This window comes from Brienomyrus brachyistius, chromosome 19, assembly GCF_023856365.1.
Source record: "Brienomyrus brachyistius isolate T26 chromosome 19, BBRACH_0.4, whole genome shotgun sequence".
In the NCBI taxonomy this organism is placed as follows: domain Eukaryota; kingdom Metazoa; phylum Chordata; class Actinopteri; order Osteoglossiformes; family Mormyridae; genus Brienomyrus; species Brienomyrus brachyistius.
Genome location: NC_064551.1, coordinates 106,257 through 127,800, shown reverse-complemented (window position 1 = coordinate 127,800; position 21,544 = coordinate 106,257). Strand labels below are relative to the sequence as shown.

At 42.9% G+C, this 21,544-nt stretch overlaps 1 protein-coding gene and 1 long non-coding RNA gene across 5 annotated transcripts in view; both read right to left on the bottom strand.

Moving 5' to 3' along the window:
• Positions 1 to 7: 7 nt before the first annotated feature.
• LOC125715188 (uncharacterized) lies at positions 8 to 7,507 on the bottom strand. The gene is made up of 3 exons (XR_007383950.1): positions 7,477 to 7,507; positions 2,119 to 2,199; positions 8 to 1,124 (listed from the first exon to the last, which is right to left on the bottom strand). It is a non-coding gene; the product is annotated as an uncharacterized LOC125715188 (long non-coding RNA).
• Positions 7,508 to 11,765: 4,258 nt separating this feature from the next.
• Positions 11,766 to 21,544, bottom strand: part of LOC125714407 (feline leukemia virus subgroup C receptor-related protein 2-like) — a 34,973-nt gene continuing 25,194 nt past the window's right edge. For 3 of the 4 annotated variants that reach the window (XM_048984969.1, XM_048984968.1, XM_048984966.1), the window contains 8 exons: positions 20,191 to 20,258; positions 19,870 to 19,973; positions 19,026 to 19,136; positions 18,484 to 18,589; positions 17,302 to 17,413; positions 17,096 to 17,151; positions 13,984 to 14,101; positions 11,766 to 12,437 (listed from right to left, as the gene is read on the bottom strand). In XM_048984969.1, the coding sequence (XP_048840926.1) occupies positions 14,006 to 14,101; positions 17,096 to 17,151; positions 17,302 to 17,413; positions 18,484 to 18,589; positions 19,026 to 19,136; positions 19,870 to 19,973; positions 20,191 to 20,258 (653 nt within the window). In that variant the 3' untranslated portion in view covers positions 11,766 to 12,437; positions 13,984 to 14,005. The remainder of the gene's footprint in view (positions 12,438 to 13,983; positions 14,102 to 17,095; positions 17,152 to 17,301; positions 17,414 to 18,483; positions 18,590 to 19,025; positions 19,137 to 19,869; positions 19,974 to 20,190; positions 20,259 to 21,544) is intronic. The other variant, XM_048984967.1, reaches the window with a different exon arrangement.

The following is a 21,544-nucleotide window of genomic DNA, read 5'->3' as shown; positions in this document are numbered from 1 at the left end:
CCCCCGATCATCCACGTGTCCTTCCCCGATTGCACCCAGCTGTTCCCTGTTATTTTGCTTTGTCTCACGTATATCATTCCATGTATTTCTCGGTTGAGTGTCCGTCATTGATGTTTTGTGGTGTATTGTTCCTTACCATCTGCCCCGTCTTCATCCTCGCCCGCCTGCCTCATCCTACCCTGCTTCCCGTCTGCTCGTCACGCCCGCTACGGGACATGTATCGTTTAATCACACTAAAAAATGCTAATAACATGGGCTCTTGGTGATGACCATCCACAGTATTTTCTCTGCTGTATGTCGGCATGAAACAACAAATAGGAATGCTATGGCATAGGGTTAAGATTTTAGTACCGCACTGAAAAACCCGTCAGGAAAAAGGGAAGGATATATTTTCTTATTAGGGTAATGTACAGATCAAATGTATTTCTAATCAAGTTTATCTGCGTTGCATAACAATATTATAGCAGTGTTATATACATTTAAAACTCATTAATGGATCATGAAATTATTAGTAAAAGGAAAAAGTTATCAGGTTAGCTTGAATGAAAGGAAAATGTAAGGTATCCATGAAAAGGCTTTGTATATCACTCAGATACTGTCACGATTCGCTTGAAACAAAAGCCATAATGTAGCAGAAAGCAAATAGGACATTTGCCAGCTATACTTGGCACAGTTGTGGCCACTTCAGTTGAATGTTTAGGATCTTTTGACTAACTGTAGCTAAGCAATACCTTTGGGAAAACAGTCAAACAATAAAAGCAGGCATGTCAAATAACATGTAAGTGCAGCAGATCTCTACGTACTAGTGCATGGAAGTGGAGTAAAACCTGTTGTCAGGCTGATGGCACGTTTATTTAGCATGAATGACATTAGGGATGTCAGTGTTTGCAGGCAGCTATATTGCATAATTACATTAAAAAAAAGAAATTAAAACAACATGTATGTTTGCACTGCTTTCAGTGAAACTAAACTACTTACAGCAATCAACTTCTGTATGAATCCACATCAGAATTGTTTGAATCTACCTGGTGAACTTTTGGGCATAATTTAGGAAAGTGGAGTTATGATCATTATGATGTTGACACAATTTCCATGGTCATGCAGGTGAACCTGGTTTGATGGAACTGAAAGAAAAGAGAAGAATGCAGTGTCATTTTTACTGGTAACTCACAGTTTTAAGACGACCATTTGAACATGAGACTAAATTCGCATTAAGTCCCTTTAAGGAACCCTAAAGGTCTTTGATTAAGTAGAAACTGATGAAAGACCTGCAGGAAATTACATTGTTCACTTTCGTGGGGGGAAAAACCTCCACACTTTGTGCAGCTTAAATAGCTTTGCCACTAAATAAATGCCTTGAGCTGCCTGTAAAGTAGCTCCTCCTAGGTGCTGTTTTGCTGTTCGTTTATAGGACATTATAGCAATATGGGGAGGACAGTTTCAGCTAAAAGTATAGAGTCACTGTCTTGCGTCCTTCATGGCTACCTGGAGGAGATGGTGTGGGAGTACCATCATGGTTGAAACACCATCCATGTTGACATACTGGGTCTGAAGGCTTCTGTTAGAGACCAGCCAAGTGCTCACATGCAGTCATTGCAGTTAGGGGCTGATACCCATCACATTTAGTCACTCGGCACGAAAGTGCAGCACTCCAGCCTGAACCTGATACCTGCCTGCATATTCAGTGAAATATAGACTTTTCTCCTACCATGTCGTTGGGCAGTTCGGCTATTTTAAAACCTGCTCGTGTTACTTTTATGGGTTTTATTTTATCAGTGGCATACCGTGCCCTCAGTGAAATGGCATTTTGGACTGCCATCTGACACACAGCTGTGAAGAAGGGCAGATGTTGGCTGGTCGTCAAAGCCTGGCTTTGAGGAAACGGTGCTCGGATCTAGCTTCGAATAAAGGAGGAATTACGGACATGCTGTTTGGTTCTAGGCTACTACTCATCACCTCAGCAAGCTCCCACAGTTTAATCCTGACTGAATATCAGGATGAACTCTTCAAAATGTTTGAAGGCCAATGTTAGCCACACATACACACACAAACCTACTCACAACCCTTGGTTTTCATCTTGATAGTTCCATTTTAAACAATGAGCAGCTCAAATCTTACCGCATATAGTGAAGGCTGATCCCTGGAAGCCTCCAGCTCCCTGGCAGCTCTGCTGTTTCTGCAAGGAGCCTGAAACTTGGGCTGAAAATGCCATATCTCATTTCAGTGACCAATGACATCATCTCCTTCCTGAGGTCTAGGGTAATTGTGCAATGCGCTGAATGACAGTTATACATTCCATTCCAGGGACCAAGTGGAGTTCAGCTGTCTGGACAATGGCAGACTTTTATAAGTTTTACTGATATCAGTACCAACAACAACGTTTCTCAGGTGTATCTTGAAGGTGCCCAAACGGAGTACATAAATATTTTACGAAAAAGATTAACTAGCAGAAAAAGCAGGGAGTACTACAAAGGTGAACCAGATTGGTTGCTGGTTTGTGTTCCAAGAGGCAGTCTTCCATTGAATATTTCACTTAAATTGCTATATAAAAAGGTGAAAATAAAAAAAGCTAGCTTTGTAAGAATATAAGCTCTTATATTCAACTTATCAGCCAAAATAATTAATGTTAACAATAATAATATTTATTGGTTTAATAAGCCTTTCTCTGAGAAAGACATTTAAAGTTTTACACAACAACAAAGGGTGAGTAAGAGGACCAGTTCATTGCAGCCCTCTCTCTGGCATTTGGGACATGGCATTCCAGTTGCATATAAAGTCCAGCACAGGGGATTTCCAGTGAAGGGAGTTTTCATGACCCACACGACTCCTGCTGAGAGCCCTAGCTTAAAGCAGACAGCTGGTTATAGGAAAGCCCTCCCCATGATTGGATGTGTGTCTCAGAAAATGGTGGATCATCTATAGTCTATTTGGTATGCTGCCATAAGCCCACATAACCCAGACACCAACGTACGCTACAGCCCACATAACCCAGACACCAACGTACGCTACAGCCCACATAACCCAGACACCAACGTACGCTACAGCCCACATAACCCAGACACCAACGTACGCTACAGCCCACTTAACCCAGACACCAACGTACGCTACAGCCCACATAACCCAGACACCAACGTACGCTACAGCCCACATAACCCAGACACCAACGTACGCTACAGCCCACTTACCCCAGACACCAACGTACGCTACAGCCCACTTACCCCACACACAACGTACGCTACAGCCCACTTACCCCACACACAACGTACGCTACAGCCCACTTACCCACACATCAACGTACGCTACAGCCCACTTACCCACACATCAACGTACGCTACAGCCCACTTACCCACACATCAACATACACTACAACCCACTTACCCACACATCAACATACACTACAGCCCACTTAACCTGCACACAACATACACTACAGCCCACGTAACCTGCACACATCAACATACACTACAGCCCACGTAACCTGCACACAACATACACTACAGCCCACTTACCCACACATCAACATACACTACAGCCCACTTACCCACACATCAACATACACTACAACCCACACAACCCACACACGACGTACGCTACAGCCCACTTAACCCGCACACAACGTACACTACAGCTCACTTACCCACACATCAACATACACTACAACCCACATAACCCACACACAACGTACACTACAACCCACATAACCCACACACAACGTACACTACAACCCACATAACCCACACACAACGTACACTACAACCCACATAACCCACATTACAGCTCACTTACCCACACATCAACATACACTACAACCCACATAACCCACACACAACGTACACTACAACCCACATAGCCCACACATCAACATACACTACAGCCCACTTAACTCTCACACCAACGTACACTACAGCATACAAACCCACACACATACATATATAAATACTCAAACATGCTTGTTTATTTGCCTCACACCTCTGGGACCCAGGTTCGAGTCTCCGCCTGGGCCACATGTGTGTGGAGTTTGCATGTTCTCCCTATGTCTCGTGGGGTTTCCTCCGGGTACTCCGGTTTCCCCCCACAGTCCAAAAACATGCTGAGGCAAATTGGACTTGCTAAATTGCCCGTAGGTGTGCATGTGTGAGTGAATGGTGTGTGAGTGTGCCCTGCGATGGGCTGGTCCCCCATCCTGGGTTGTTCCCTGCCTCGTGCCCATTGCTTCCAGGATAGGCTCTGGACCCCCTGCGACCCAGTAGGATAAGCGGTTTGGAAAATGGATGGATTGATGGATGGATGTTTGTTTATTGGGTCTTGCTTAAGGTTACCATATTTAGTGAGTCGTGTCCCGGGATCAGAATATTAATGAGTTTTCACATTCACTGACCAATCAGGTAGCACCTCTCTTCTGAATAATTAATGAGCTTTTCCTAGCCATCCTGTAAAACAAATGCAAAATTTGTATCCGGGGAAACCTGGGCATACCGTAACCTTACAGTAAACTCTCGTTTTACAATCTATACATAATTGACACAATATACATATACACAATTCTTTCAACAAAAATTACAAAAGGCTAAAGTTTGTGAAACTTTCACTCTTGACATGAAAACAATAAAGAGCCCATGTGCCAATGGTCTGCGAAAGCTGACGTCACCCATGAGCAGCGTATGCATCTTACTTCATTTTTAAAGCAAAAGCTGTGTGGTAACACAGCGACTGCCGTATCTTGCAAATTAGTGGCTTTTCTTTCACTTAGTACCCCACTGTCATTTGCAACACTGGGTCATACTGGTTGTAGAGCTAAACAAACCGCCAATTTTTGAAAAACTGACGCCTGGAGAAGGGCCCAAAAAGCGAACATATCAGAAGAAACCTGGATGTACGGTAACCCTACTCATGCCGCACCTCTTACTGCCGATTCTGCACACCATAGACATTTTGATTATTTTTAATGACTAATGTGTGTAATATGTGATGTTTTGTTTCTGTCTTGTCTCTCAGAATTATGTCCCTTTTTTCCATAACTGGAGCCAGGCAACTGTGCATGTTTGTTTTCGGTATAACTGTGCATGTTTGTTTTCGGTATAACTGTGCATGTTTGTTTTCGGTATAACTGTGCATGTGACGAATAAAACTTTGAAACTGAAAATACTTAAGAGTGCACATAAATTGAGGATTGCAAAAAGAGTATAAAATATTTAAATTCTCAGAACCTGAAGGAGAAGAAATGTCTTTTCACATTTTGCTGTTCAGTAAGTGTCTGCATCTGTAGTCTATGTTTAATAAATAATTTTACAAATAAACTTATTTAAATTTTCTTGATTTTGAGATGATCTGAAATATATTAGCAATTTATAAAGGATGTTAAGACTTGCAAAATATATACAGTATAAAAACAATGCTTCACTATTATATTTAATATAATTGTTTTAGGTAGTTTGCAGTTGCTACATCGAGTTTTACATCCTAAAAACTTTTTGAGTTTAAATACATATATGCCAAATCAGTGTAGAGATTAAGATAAAACAAATATCCTTTTTATGTAATACACACACAGAACTTCAATATCCCATAGTTGGGAAATCTAGCCTTATTTGTAAGTGAAGCCAATTTCATCAAATCCTTGCAAATAATTAAACAAACACTAAACAAAGAGACTGTATAAATACATTTTCAAGCTATTTACTGGAAAGCCTGTTAAGTACATTGAAAAGATTTTTTTTTTCCATGGGTCAACAGAGTAAGACAGGGGAAGGTTGTTTACTGCCCTCTATGGGTTAGTCTCTGAACCTGTCATGTGTCAATTCTAATTGTGTCTTTAAACTTCTGCTGAGGAAAACAACCAAACACTTGTTTGCCTTTTATGTCGGGTTTTCACACAGAAATAGCTTAACACCTTCATTTTTAATGCGAGCACAATACAAATGTTCAAACCCAGCTACCAGTGGCACACAATGGCATTTCTGTTTAGTAGCAAAACATATTCATCTACATAAAGCTCAGATCATTTGTTTAAGACTTTTAGTGAAGGATGCTCCTTTTGCCAACAGTCGCATGATGTTACTGGGTGTTTGTTTAGTTCATCATTGAGTACTAATAATAAATCCACTGAGGATGACTTTTTATAACAAAATATAGAATGACGGTTCCTTGTGTGCTCCAGAGAGTTGAAAAGAATGATTGAAAGAGTATTATTTGCAGAGGTGCCAAAGTCTGCCCGTTTCCTGCCTGGGGTTAAGTGCGTTAGTGGTTATAGTTGCACAGGGTTGATGGGGCCAGAGTCTGGGCCTGGAAGTCTGATGCCGATGTTGTGGAATTATGTTGGTTTTCCTGGTGGGTGGCGGGATTACAGCAGTCACAGGATTGTTCTATTTCTCCTCAGCTAAATTTCCCTGACAGGTCAGTAGTGTACAATGACCTGAGCAAAACTTACATGGGGATGTGCAGTGAATGCTTTTAGAGGAACATGAAACAGAGACATATTTAAAAGCGGCCTACAGAAGCACTATCAGGACAAACTTACATGGGGATGTGCAGTGAATGTTTCATGTTCCTCTAAAAGCAGAGACATATTTAAACGCGGCCTACAGAAGCACTATCAGGACAAACTTACATGGGGATGTGCAGTGAATGCTTTTAGAGGAACATGAAACAGAGACATATTTAAACGCGGCCTACAGAAGCACTATCAGGACAAACTTACATGGGGATGTGCAGTGAATGCTTTTAGAGGAACATGAAACAGAGACATATTTAAAAGCGGCCTACAGAAACCCTATCAGGACTTCTGACATTAAAGTTAAATTAGGGACATTGAGGTGGAAAAAGGGTGGTATTATAAATCAGAAGCCTTCACTTATAGCTGAAAGTTACATCACATGTATTCTACTACAAAAGGGAATGGGGATGTGTTTCGTGCATGTTATGTATGTGCTATATATGTTACGCGTGTGTTATGTATGTGCTATATATGCTAGGTGTAACCCTTCATGTGTCTGCGTTGTGGTTTTCACTCAAAGAACGAGGGGACGTGAGACGATGCAGCGATTTTATTCACCTGGCACAAACAACACAGAGTTGGGATTCCGCGGGGCTGCACAGCTTGAGATACTTAGGCAATGCGTTGGCTAAATCTCCAAAACTGCGACATTTTTATGAATAAAATAAAATACAAAATGAACATAAGAAAGTGCATGATATGTACCTGGCACAAACAACACAAAGTTGGGATTCCGCTGGGCAGCACTGTTTGAGATACATAGGCAATACTAATATGGGGAGAAACGGAATATTAGCTATCCACACGTGTGGTTTCAAAACTTCGACAAAAATCCACTCAAAACTGCATAAACAACAATACAAAGTACACTAACATCATCTACAAAGAGGGAGATGTAATCCCTATCAATCAGTGTTGATTTCGAACGTTCACTGAAGTATGAATTATTAATTACATCGGAGCGCGGTTAACATAGGACTTACCGTTGGCTTAATGTCCAAAACTGTGGGAGAGCCAAGCAGTTCTATGTATGATACCACTAGAGGTCAGTATTTAAGCACTATTCCATTAGTATATGCGAAAAGCTGATTCACACACGAGTGCAAGTAGAAATAACAAAACGTCCACTGTTACATATGCATGTGTTATGTATGTGTTATATATGCTATGAATGTGTTATGTATGTGCTATGTAACTGCAGAAACTGTGTAACCTAAAAACTACAGAAGCACAAATACATTGAATATTGAAGTAGTCATTTGGCTGAACAGCATCCAGACCTGTTAGAATCTTATATACCTGGATCATGTTCCCCCTTAGTCTCCTTTGCGTGTGGCTGAACAGATTCAGCTCAGCTAACCTCTCTTCATAATACATTCTGTCTAAGACCAGGAATCATTCTCGTAGCCCTACATTGCACCTTTTCCAAGGTCCCTTTTAAGGTATGGTGACCAAACCTGCACATAATATTCTAGGTGGGGTTAAACCAAAGAATTATATAATTGTAGCATTACCTCCCTTGACTTAAGCTCCACACACCTAGAGATGCAACCTAACATCCTATTGGTCTTTTTAATTGCTTCCCCACACTGGTGAGAGTGGGACATGGAAGCATTAACATACACACCGAGGTCTTTCTCATAATCAGCTACCTTTATTTCAGTGGAACCTATTAAATATATGTACTTTTCATATTTCTGCTCCCTGCATGCATTACCTTACATTTGTCTATATTAAATTTTATCTGCCTGGTATCAGCCCAGTCGCTAATTAAATCAAGATCCCGTTGTAGCTTCTCTGCTGCTAGATCAGTATCTGATACACCACCCACCTTGGTGAGCTGGGCACTGTGAGATAGGACAGGGTTTGTAAACTGCTATTTCAATTAAAAAGACATGGATTTCATTTTAGCGCTGAGATTTTGCTGTGTGCTGATTGGTCAGTCTCCTATAATGATGCATGTGTCACTAATGTTAATGTGAGATGAGTCTTTAATTTAAGGAAACAAACCAGTAATAGCAGAAGAAAAATTGAACTATTCATCCAAGTACAGTTTCAAGTATAGTTTATAAGATGTGTAGTAGCTCATAATGTCACCAATGACATGGATTATGGGGTCACACTGCCATCTAGTGTCTGAAAGATGTCATTTTTCACAACTCCGCTGTTTCGTACTATATAAAATGAAATATACAAAGTAATTACATTAAAGTAGTTTAAAAATGCAACCGCAATTTTTCCAATTTATGAAAATTCTACGCGAAAGCTGCATTACAAATTGTGAGAAAAAACTGCTGCAAATGAAGGGTTTTTGGCCGCAATAATCAATAAAAAACTACGAAATCCCATAGGGTCTGGATTGTATTGCTGCTGCTACTATGTACATTTAGGTCATGGTTATCGTTAAAAAATATTCTATGAAATTCTATTTTAATAAAATGTGAAATAAAGTTTAATTGCTTCGCCTGGGTTACATGTGTGCGGAGTTTGCATGTTCTCCCCATGTCGTTGAGGGTTTTCCCCCCACAGTCAAAAGACATGCTGAGGCTAATTGGAATGACTAAATTGTACGTAGGAGTGCATGTGTGAGTGAACGGTGTATGAGTGTGCCCTGCGATGGGCTGGCCCCCCATCCAGGATTGTTTCCCACCTCGTGACCGTAACTTCCGGGATAGGCTCCGGACCCCCCGCGACCCAGAAGGATAAGCGGTTTAGAAAATGGATGGATGGATGGATGGATAAAGTTAAATTGCAAGTGTACCAGTAGATTTTTTGGCGAGTTAACCAGAATGTATTTGCTTGTCTTTCCAGTAAAGGTAGACATAACTATTTCTATTTTGGTTCAACTTCTTGTTTTATAAATATCGTAATATTTAGAACCCTATAAATGAGAGTTGTGTCAGGATTGTTTGTCGAACATAAAAAAATGTCATTCATCGTAACTGCCTAAGGCACAGATTAAACGTTATTGTATGTTACTGCAATTGAGCGCTCTTCAGTTTAACTTCATTTCAGTTGCAGTTTAATTTATTCACGCTATTCATTAATGCATTTACATTTACAGCATTTAGCAGAGCGTCTTATCCAGAGCGACTTTCATTTTTCTAAATTGTAAACACCAGTTACACTTAGAACTCAGTGTTGGCCGCCCTGGCGACTTACACGCCACACAGTGGGCACACGCACACACGTTATTTACGACAGATAACATGAAACACTACACTCGACATACTTGTACACACAATAACGGCATAATACATGACAAATACACACAGCGATTTACATTATTTACATCTGGTATCAGTCCAGCATGCCGCTGCGCTGCTCTATAGTTTTCCCCGGCGCTACAATACATGCATTACACCGGGTTCTACGCAGCGACACGCCTCCTCATGGCTGAGCAGCACCGCCTCAGTCTGATTTAGTCTCGATGGCCCCGCTCCCGCTGCTCGTCAAGCTCTGCTGCGAGCTGGGCCCCCCAGCTCCGGCACGCCTCTTCCCGCTCCAACAGAGCAGCCTCCGCCCACTGCTTCTGCTGGTGGTGCTTGTGACCGGAGTCGCGCCACGGCTGGAAATAGCTGTACTGTATTTTGAAAGAGTCAAAATTCAGTAGTGACGTTATCTGTTTTATCACCTTATATTCATTTAATAAATATACAAATGTCAATTAGATGGTAATCTGCCTGAGACATAAACAAAATCAGTTATAATGATTATCCGCTTAAAGTGAACAACTGTACCCAGATGTGATAACTGTAAGCGGTTTCCACTGTATATTTAAATATACATCAGATATATGTCTACAATATTTCACATACATTTAAATACTTTGTCGCTGTGTCTTGACTACTGGCATCAGCCAGACTACAGGTCCACCATCCCAAGTGTAGGCTGCTGTTAGTTCCAGTGCAGAGACGGCTGTGTCAGGTTTGGAGTGGTGCCATAACCGAGAGGCACGGACTGATGACCGTGTTCAGCGGGGAATCCCGGCTCTGCATTACCATGGATGACCATTGTGTGTGTGTATGGTGGCACCAAGGGGAGAGGACCAATCCTACCAATGTTGTGGAGAAACACGCTGGCATTACTCCTGGTGTTATGGTGTGGGGAGCCATAGGGTATGACATCATGGTGTGGGGAGCCATAGGGTATGACGTCGTGGTGTGGGGAGCCATAGGGTATGACGTCATGGTGTGGGGAGCCATAGGGTATGACGTCATGGTGTGGGGAGCCATAGGGTATGACGTCATGGTGTGGGGAGCCATAGGGTATGACGTCATGGTGTGGGGAGCCATAGGGTATGACATCATGGTGTGGGGAGCCATAGGGTATGACGTCATGGTGAGGGGAGCCATAGGGTATGACGTCATGGTGTGGGGAGCCATAGGGTATGACATCATGGTGTGGGGAGCCATAGGGTATGACATCATGGTGTGGGGAGCCATAGGGTATGTCATCTTTGGTAGTGATTCGGGGGACCCTGACTGTACAGCGCTACGTCAGTGACATACTATGTCCGTATGTCTTACCTCTCCTGAGACAGCACCCTGCCACAGTCTTTCAACAAGACAACACCTGTCTACACACGACATGTGTCTATGGACTGCTTGCATCAGGATGAGGTCTTCCTGTGGCCAGCCAGGTCCCTTGATCTTTCCCCAATCGAACATGTGAGGGATCAGCTCAGATGTCAACTCAGACCCAGTGCCAATCTGCACGATTTCGAGGGCCAGTTACAACAGCTGCAGGCCGACTTGCCACAGGAGAGGATACAACAGCTGTACGCCATATCGCCGCATACATCCAGGCTCTGGGAGGTGCCACACCCTACTCATATGAGACCAGCAGTGTGCCCATACTCTGTCCGTTTGATCTGATATTATCATTGCGATAGTCACACGACCTTTCACCACGTGCAGATTCATTTCATTTCCAGCACTCTGTCTGGGTGCTTAACTTTTTCGTCAATGACTGTTCCCCGTGGACTGGTTTGGGAAACATTGATATATACACACACACACACACAGACATACATACACACACACACACACACACACACACACACACACACACACACACACACATATATATATATATACACATACACACACATCCATATTTTGTAGTGGTTGTAATATATTTTATTTAAACTGATTTTCAATGTATAAATGTTGTATGTAATTCAGTACATAATTGTGGCATGCTGTTTACAATCTGCATACTCATGTCTAATTGTTTTGAGAGCTGTAAAAAAAAAAAAAAACACCATAGGTTTGTGTAGCAAAGCCACTCCCCTTTATTTCCACCAGATGAGTCTTCTGCTTAAAACATAAAATTCCTGTATCCAGAGTTAACATTTTACAGCTCTCACAATATACTGTAAGCATTACTTTGTAAACATTTAAAGTACCAATAAATGAAATGAATTTAGTACAAAACAGTCAAAAAGAAACAACATTGGTCCTTGGGGACCCCCAGACCCACACATTTTTGCTCCCTCCCCACGGGGCACAAACCTGAACCAAACAAACAATCAAGTGCTGGGAGCTGGGAGGGAGCAAAAATGTGGACGGTCTGGGTCCACATTAATAGTAAATACACTTAGACAAAATCACTAGATACTTTTGAACACATTCTCCATCCTAGCCGTCTCTCAGGAGCTGTGTGTTTCTTAGACAAACTTGACCATGATACTGGGCGAATGAGTTCTCTCAGAGATGTTGATGTACATCTGTGTCTGCTGGAATGCACTGAGGACAGTTTCTGTTGGTGTCTATACTGTAGGTATTTTTACTGAGATTTGGGGTGCGTGTGTGTGCGCGTGTGTGTGCGCGTGCGTGCGCGTGCGTGTGTGCGCGCACACACATGCTAGCATTCAGAGCTACATCTTGGTTTCATTTTGATCAGCGATGGGGACGGTGATCTCCAAATCATTTGACAGGATCTGTTCATAAAAACAGAAGACATTATTCACTATTATTTCTACTCGCAAAATATATGCATTTAAATTTAAAAAAAAAATCTACACTTTCCCCTAGTTCCCTGACATACGCTCAGAAACGGGCCCATCCCCTCCCACATTTCACACCAATGTCAGCTCAGGAGAGACGAGCAAACTCTGATCGCACACCTTTTCCATTATGTGCTGTTATCTGCCCATGGTTTCCTCCATGATCTGTACATTTCATCAAATGACCAAAGGTTTGGAGGAAAGCACTAGTTACTCAGTTCCAGGAATAGCCATGAAAGAACAGCCCTAAGAAATTAACCAATCAGCCCACAGCTGAGAAATTTGTTCAGTGCATTTTCCATGCACCTTCAGAGAAGATGCAACAATTCCCATGCAAGAAAAGCAGGACAGTGGCATGCCCACATAGCTGAAGAAACCAGTGATTCCGTCATATTCATTTTAAATTTCAAAACTTTAAGAAGTATATTCAAGCACTTAAATTGGTTTGCCAAAATTGGTTTAAAATTGCTCAATACAATTTTCTGCACCAACTATTTCAAAATCCGTCCCACCACAGCTGACATCCAAGAGATGACACTCACCACAAATACAGTATTTTAGCTAACTGGCATGTACTGCCAGCGATGTTCAATCAGCCTCTGGGGTGTGTGCAGCCCGCTTCAAATGGAAATAATAGGATCATTTCCAGATAGAGAAGCGGCTGTTGTGTGTCATTTAGCAGCACTTTGCAAGGTCTAATGATGTCGTCACCATACTGTGAGCCTCCCCTTAGCGAGAAACCCTCACCGCTAGCAGCACTTTGCTATTTACTAGTTCGATATGGAATGCCAAATGCACATTAATCTAAACACATTTCAGATTAAACTGCCATCTTTTAAATAACCATGGGGGACATACAACCAGTCCAGAAAATCAAAATGAATCACAAACCCAGTGAGTTAGATGTGAGAGCAGGTCAGTAATGTTAATAATTATTTAATTAGTGTTTTAGATAAAGTCCTGTAAATTAGTAAAAAAAATTAAAAAAAGAACACAGAAATGACATCTTTAGGTTGTAGGTCATTCCATTTTAATCCAGTAAATTTCCAAAATATTTTTTGCACCATCACTTTTGATGAAATCAAAATCCAAAGCTGAGAAATGTTTATTTTTTAAGTTTTCCCTTTGAGATACAGTGTCTGCTGTACACCACAGGTAGCCAAAAATGATAAATCATTGTTGTCTTATGGAGCTGTAATTTTACTTTGACCAGTTTGGGAGGTGAGCTTCAGCTCAGAAGGGACTAAATCTCAGAGGATTTTTTAAATGGACATTAAATCTGGAAGGTATTTGTAATCCACATGCTGCCTTTCATCAGAATCAACAATGGTGATGCAAAGGCCATTTGCTGAATTGAATGGAATGGAATGATCCGTACACATCAGCAATGAATGAAGCCTTATGACAGAAATGCCCTCGTCGTCGTGGTGCTGCTCTAAGAGGCCGCGTCAGATGGAGAAAGAAGACGGCAGTGTCCTACCTTGGCCTGCCTGTATTAGGGCTTAATCGATTGGGATTAGGGGGTCTTTGGCCTTATGCAGAGAGCTGATGGAGGCTGTGGCCTCATAGTTCCGGGCTGGGGGCCCACTGCCCACGGCCTGGAACAACATCAGGTGCATCACACACAGAGACATGGGGTCAAAATTACCCCCAAACTGCACAGCTGTACACTGCAGAGAACAATTCTGAAATAACAGAGGTACACCAGCATACACAACTCAACAATAAATAAGAAAAAAATAATAACAATTAATAAAAAATTATTGTAGAAAGTACATCGTAAAGGTACTTCAAGAAATAAAACGAGAATTTGAAAACAAGTCAGTTCCTGGAACAAGACTCTTGTTCTTTAAACCCTTGCTTACAATCAGTGGCCGCATTTTCAGCCAGTACCGGGCGCACCCAGCCGGTACCGGGACGCACCCAGCCGGTACCGGGACGCACCCAGCCGGTACCGGGACGCACTCAGCTTAAGCTTCCAGAACAACTTTAACAGTGAATAAACTTTGCATTCAGAGAAACTTTGCTGCAGAGTTATTTTTATACTCATGTGTGCTGCTTGGCTTCAACAAGCCTGTTTTTGTTTTTCCATCTTGCCATTGCCTGTAAATTTCTAAACACCACAGGGCACGAAAATCCCAAGAGTGCCTGTTTCTGAGATGCTGCAACGTCCAACGATCACACCACGTTTAAAATCACTCAGACCATGCATCCTAGCCATTCTAATGTTTAGTCAGAAGTTATAATTATAATTATAACCGCCAGGGCTGTATTGAGTTAGAGACACACACTTCGCTTCTTGTAGAAACAGCCTGTTTGCATGTGCCTGTTACCATGCAGGTGTACTTAAAAAACCGGCAAATGAGTCTATTTGCATTTCGTTCCCACTTTCCTGGGAGTGTTAGGCTAGGAATCTGCTAGGAGGATCATGAGATGTTCATTAAGTTAATGTGTTCAGTGTGTGCTCCAATATTGCTAGGAGGAACTGTCCTGTTGATTAAGCACGATGCTTAGAATCACCCAACACACTCAAGTAGGATTAAAAGAAAAAACTGGGGAAACTGTCAGTTGCTAAAAATGAGTCCATTAGTTATTTCATGTTAGTCTCGCAAGCTTTGCTGGGTTGGCACCTCACATAGTTCAGTAATTCTGCCCATCTGTCTCAGACCAGAACCAGAACCAGGTATGTGGTCCACGAGCATAGAAACCGCAGACATCTCCGCAAGTGGTATGTTGTGATAGGAGGGTGAAATCAAACAGAGCAAGAGAGCACTGATCTGGCACCAGCATGGCTCCATATGTAGTAAAAAAAAAAAAAAAGGTCACAGGTCACCTGACTATGTTCACACCGCGGGTGGAAAAGCAACCAGAAGTCATTCATTCTATGGGGGGGGCACATCGCAATTTGGGGCGGCGAAAGTGTCAAAATAAAGCTGACACCCGGTCGACTTTATGGTAATGAGGTATGACAACGTGTTCGGCGGCAACCAATTGGAATGTAGCGATGCTCTGCTAAAGAGAGTTGCACAGAACACAAGCATGTAAACTTTTGTTCCCTCAAAACAGTTCTCAAGCACCGTCAGTGTATAAACAGACAGAATTCCTCTCCACGTGGCACTTTAGCCTCCAGACATGGCAAAAAAGGTTTAGGTGACATGCACCTATGATTGAAAAAAGCCCATGTAGACATGCATTTTTATATTGCATCAACTTGGTATAAATGTATGTGTTAGAAAGGTCTTTTGGTGCTGAGATGCCCCTAAGCTAATGCTTTTCTGTTCAAGGGCAAAGGTTTCAGTCTGTACTGCTTTATATAGGTTGGCGTATGACATTTGGGCTTTTAAATCATAAAAATTGTGCAAACTGCACCGAAGATATTCATTGTTTTGGCTGATGCACTGAATTAATGTGTCTGACTGGGAGCAAGTGAAGTAAAAGGAGCAAAGTAGCCAGTGACGGAGTTCGAGACCCAGGCAGCCCAATATAAAACCACATAAGCAACACTGTCATTATAGTTTCCACTAACATATCCATTATCTAGGTTATTAAACGGACATTCTGACCTACATGCTTTAATATTACGTTCATGTATTTTTTACTGACACGTTTCACTGATATCATTAATTTACATAATTAATGTAAAATGTGATACAAAATTTTTTAAAAATGAGGCACAGACCAAGATGTCTGAAATTATCGGTGATCCAGATGAGTTAGTGAAGTGCATTTTTTTTGTGGCAAAAAAGTAAATCACAAACTATTTTTGATGCAAAATAATGTGAACAGTCAGTAACTTTAACGTTACTTATTTATAACAGTGGTGTTTGTCATAACATAATTACATGTGCTTTGACAAATTATATCCTATAATCAGTCAACACAAAGATGATCTAGAGTTCACCAATTTAATAATTTGCGCCACTCTCTGCAGGCCAGTCGCGAGGCTGAGAGCCACAGAACCCGTCTGTGCCCCCGCCAGTCTCTGCAGGCCGGTCGCGAGGCTGAGAGCCCTAGAGCCCGTCTGTGCCCCCGCCAGACTCTGCAGGCCGGTCGCGAGGCTGAGAGCCCTAGAGCCCGTCTGTGCCCCCGCCAGACTCTGCAGGCCGGTCGCGAGGCTGAGAGCCCTAGAGCCCGTCTGTGCCCCCGCCAGACTCTGCAGGCCGGTCACGAGGCTGAGAGCCACAGAACCCATCTGTGCCCCCGCCAGTCTCTGCAGGCCGGTCGTGAGGCTGAGAGCCCTAGAGCCCGTCTGTGCCCCCACCAGTCTCTGCAGGCCGGTCGCGAGGCTGAGAGCCCTACAGCCCGTCTGTGCCCCCGCCAGTCTCTGCAGGCCGGTCGCGAGGCTGAGAGCCCTACAGCCCGTCTGTGCCCCCGCCAGTCTCTGCAGGCCGGTCGCGAGGCTGAGAGCCCTAGCTCCACAGAGCCTGGACAGTTGGAGGTGTTCAGGGAACCCACGGAGCTTTCTTGCCTAGGGCCCCAAGTTCCTAGAAATCACTTCTGGGTACGAATAAAGAGCTAAACATGCATCTGACACATTACAGAGCACTCAGCAACATCAACCTCCGACAACAGGGCAAGAACCTCACACTTACAACAGTCTCAGCCAGCTTGTTCGCCTGCTGCCGCCGGAGGTCTGACTTAATGAAACCTGCAGGGATAAGGCCCACAGAAGAGGGTTAATTTGTGACTTTGTACAAATACATAACACTTCCACCGGAGGGCAGCATTAAAAGAAATGGCAGCAAGGAAGAAACTGCTGTTAATTTCAAAACTTTTATTCCAGGGAGTAGAGTTCTACCGGTTACGATGGTCCCAGTAAGAAGGAAGACACAAAGGAAGATGTTCCCCGCTTGGATGCCAAAGGAGTCCATGACCTTCCCCTGGCAGATGGTGAATATGATTCCAAAAACCTGTGTAAACAAATGCCTATGAACGATAAACAATGACGCATGACTGTAGTATAAAATAAGAATTAACCGTCTGGGGGCAGGAACACACCGTCACTGACTGGGGCACGGGCACACATTTCATTCAATATCCTAAACTTAATTCATGGCAAATAAATTATTTCCTATATATTTGTTTTGCCATTATACTCATCTTAATTTTAATGTACTTTGTAAATATGTCAGATTTATGTGAAGTTTGTAATTCGACATCAAAGAATAGACATTGTAAAATGCAGTTTGGAACACTAGCTGAAACATTATAAAGTTATTTACATAATAAGTAATGGTGGAAGTTTGTTTTGATCCCAGATATCTGATCACCAAAGTCTTGGCTACATGAAGATGACTAAATGGTGTAGTTACAACATTCAGTTGGATAAATAAGAAAAACCGAACTCATGTCACTATTTCTGGCTCCTTTCATTGAATATGTAGCAACTTCCATGTGTATGAATAAGCCATTCACACCTGGCCACATCCCCCCCCCCCTTTTATGGCTCTGATGGGGATGTATCTCGATCGCATTTCACCGCTGCTTTGTTCATCAAATTAGCATGCAAATGCGATTTGAATACGCGGTAATACTGCTATTTAGAATGCGACTAGCGATCTTCAGGTGAGGGCGGTACTACATGCCCCCGATGCAGGTAAAACAAAGGTGACATGGTTTTTTTTGCCGATTTAACCTGATTTTAATTTTAATACTTCAGACAATTGACGTTTTGAAAAGAAGACAGATTACGGATTTAGTCTGTTTTTTTCATGTTTCTACAATAAGATTCCAGCGAGTTATGAACTGAAATACACAACAAAGATATGCAGTATCACCAATGATGCCGTCGACTCCAGAGGGTTAAGGTCACGACAGCAGGCAGGCAGTGGTATTAGGGTACTTTTGCACAAGGACATCTCAAATGCAACAATTTTCCACAGTATTGAGCTGCACCAGCCTGGAGTCCCCAGGCATATATGGAATTTGCCATGTAAAGAACTGCGCCGTGTTGAGTGTGGAAGACGGGGTTCCCCATCACCTGTGCGGAGCAGTTGAGCAGCCCTGATGAGGTGCCCTCAGACTCAGGGTACGTCAGCTCCACAGCAAACTCAAAGCCCAGGGGAAGGTAGCCTGTCATGAAGAACCTGCAGATTCAAGGTATAAATGCACAGACAAGAGCAGCACATGAGATGGTGTCTGCCACTGCAGAGCAACACGGCACGAGAACATAGGGGAATGTTTTGTGACATTTTCATATCTGTTGAATACCTGTTTCCGAGGAAAAAAATTCCATAGAAATTAAGGACTGGTAAAGGGGCTTCTTTAGAAAAAAAGCTATAATATATAAGCAATTACAATACATTAAAGTTATATACAACCCCGAGGTTTAAGGCATCAAGATGTGAAGGTATGAGCAGTTGTAGATGTTTAGTTTTAACAAATTTGAGACTAGTAATAACCAAGGGGAGTTTAGATTTAAATGCAAGAGTGCTTCATATACTATTCATTTATATAGCATGATTCCCATATAAACAAGAGCTGTGGGTGACTGGGGGGAGGGGAGGGCTGTGTCCATCTCACCCCAGGGATGCCGCGGTGACGAAGACCACCCATAAGTGTCCAAGATCCAGAGTGAAAGTGTAAACCAGCATCCCCACAAACGTCATGAAGTACACAGCCAGCGTTGTTTGCCTGAGACACACAAGAGACCAAACTGCTAGGGAGGAAAACTGCAGGATGTGGTAACACAGAGAAACGGCCAAGAGTGCAAGACCACAGGGGACAGTAAGCAAGGTATCAGGCAAGCTAAAAAGAAAAATTCTGATTTGTAGACCATCTGTGGAAGACCTCTGCTGTGCTTTCTTCGAATGGATCGAGTTTGTCAAAGAACTTTCCAAAATCTCCTTTCATCCGTGTTGGATCACATCAGACATCAGGACGACATGATATTCACGGGAAAACTGTTCTATAGGGAAGATTTTGTAAAGCAATTCAATGCAGACACAGGGTGTCTTATTAATCTCACAGGATGCCCAAACTGTAACAGCTCTTTACTCCCATTTACACAAGTGTTGCTTGGCTGCAGCACACAAAGATCAGAGTAGTGATTTTGTTTCTCGTTCCTGTTTGAGCATTCACATTGCTATTCACGCAAGAACACACATTATCATCATTCACTTTTTTTTATAATGAAGAGTACACTTTTAATCTTTTTTTGATATTTGTGGGGGTGCCTGGATAAGTCCCCATATCAGTGTAAAAACACAGCAGCTGCATTGGTCAAACAACATCTTTCTCTGTTAAGCAAGTTAAGCAAACTTCACTATTCAGGCGTGTTCACTCTTGCATACATGTGACTTTGAAAAACTGGATGCCACCCCTGATCACAAAACCACAGTGTCCCAACACGACTCGGGAACCTTACTTGTAGGTCTTTGTGCGGTCCAACCACATTCCTGAGATGAGGGAGCCAACCATCCCAGCAATGACGATAGTGAGGCCAATCCTGCCTGCATTCACTTCCTGGCCCTAAGGACAAAGCATGTGTGTTCAGCATATCTGTAACGGATATGGTGGGTGAAGCACAGCACCAATCCACCATAAAGTGAGAAGTCAGAACAGCACAAGTAGGTCTTTATTGTCATTTTTAATTATATACAGTTAGTACAGTACACAGTGAAAAGCGAGACGTCCGATCGGCACAGACCGCGCCAGCCTGAGATGGCTGCTCCATTCTGGTACTTACAGGATAATGTGCAATTATCATTCTGTTCAGTAAGGTGCCAACAGCGTAAAAGCAGCCCACATTCAATCCTGAAAATTCAGGAAAAGAAAATCTCATTCATCACTAAAACAGACATTTGTATTGGCTGTGTTGTGATACATTGCGTCATACTGAAGACTGAATGATAAAACAGAAATAGCACCGTGACTCACACCATGTATTTAGTTTCCTTGAGCTCATACCTGCTTAACAACAATCTTTATTTGAAATAATCTCTTTTTGTAGCTTTACAATGCAGCCTGTTCTTCCTATACAAGGCTACAGTTGGGAATTCACTCACAATAAGGCTTCACACGCAACTTCTAAAAGGTCAGGTCAGTACACACAGACAACACTGAGCATTGTGGAGAATCTCTCCTTAAATACTGACTATGCACTACAGTTGACTTGTTTACACCAAAGACAAGGGTTATATAAGACACAGGCAGCCCCCAAGGGGAATGTGATTGGTGCTTAAATATGACACCAAAAATATCACAATATTTAATACTAAATATTTATGAGTGAGTTCTTTCAACAGGACCTGTAGTATGATTAGTATAATAAATAGAGAGGATTTTGACTTTTTAATGAATGTTTTACCAGAGCCTCTCTTGTAATAAGCTGAAGATTCTAGTCCTGGAAAGTATGTGCTTGTAAGCTCAAGCAGGACAATTAACCTAAATGGATTTCATAATACGTTTGGGCCTGCAAGGCCTGGCTGGCTTCCTCCCCCACCAGCGGAGCCAACCCACCACCAGGTGGTGATCAGTTAACAGCTCTGCCCCTCTCTTCACCCGAGTGTCCAAGACATGCGGCCGCAAGTCCAACGACACGACTACAAAGTCGATCATCGAACTGCGGCCTAGGGTGTCCTGGTGCCAAGTGCACATATGGACACCCTTATGCTTGAACATGGTGTTCATTATGGACAATCTGTGACGAGCACAGAAGTCCAATAACAAAGTACCGCTCGGGTTTAGACTGGGGGGGGGGGCATTCCTCCCAATCATGCCCCTCCAGGTCTCACTGTCATTGCCCACGTGAGCATTGAAGTCCCCCAGCAGAACAAGAGAGTCCCCAGGAGGAGCGCTCTCCAACACCCCTTCCAAGGACTCCAAAAAGTATTCTGAACTGCCGTTTGGCACATAAGCACAAACAACAGTCAGGACCTGTCCCCCCACCCCAAGGCGAAGGGAGGCTACCCTCTCGTCCACTGCGATAAACCCCAATGCACAGGCACCCAGCCTGGGGGCAATAAGTATGCCCACGCCCGCTCAGCGCCTCTCCCCGCGGGCAACTCCAGAGAGGAAAAGGGTCCAACCCCCCTCAAAGA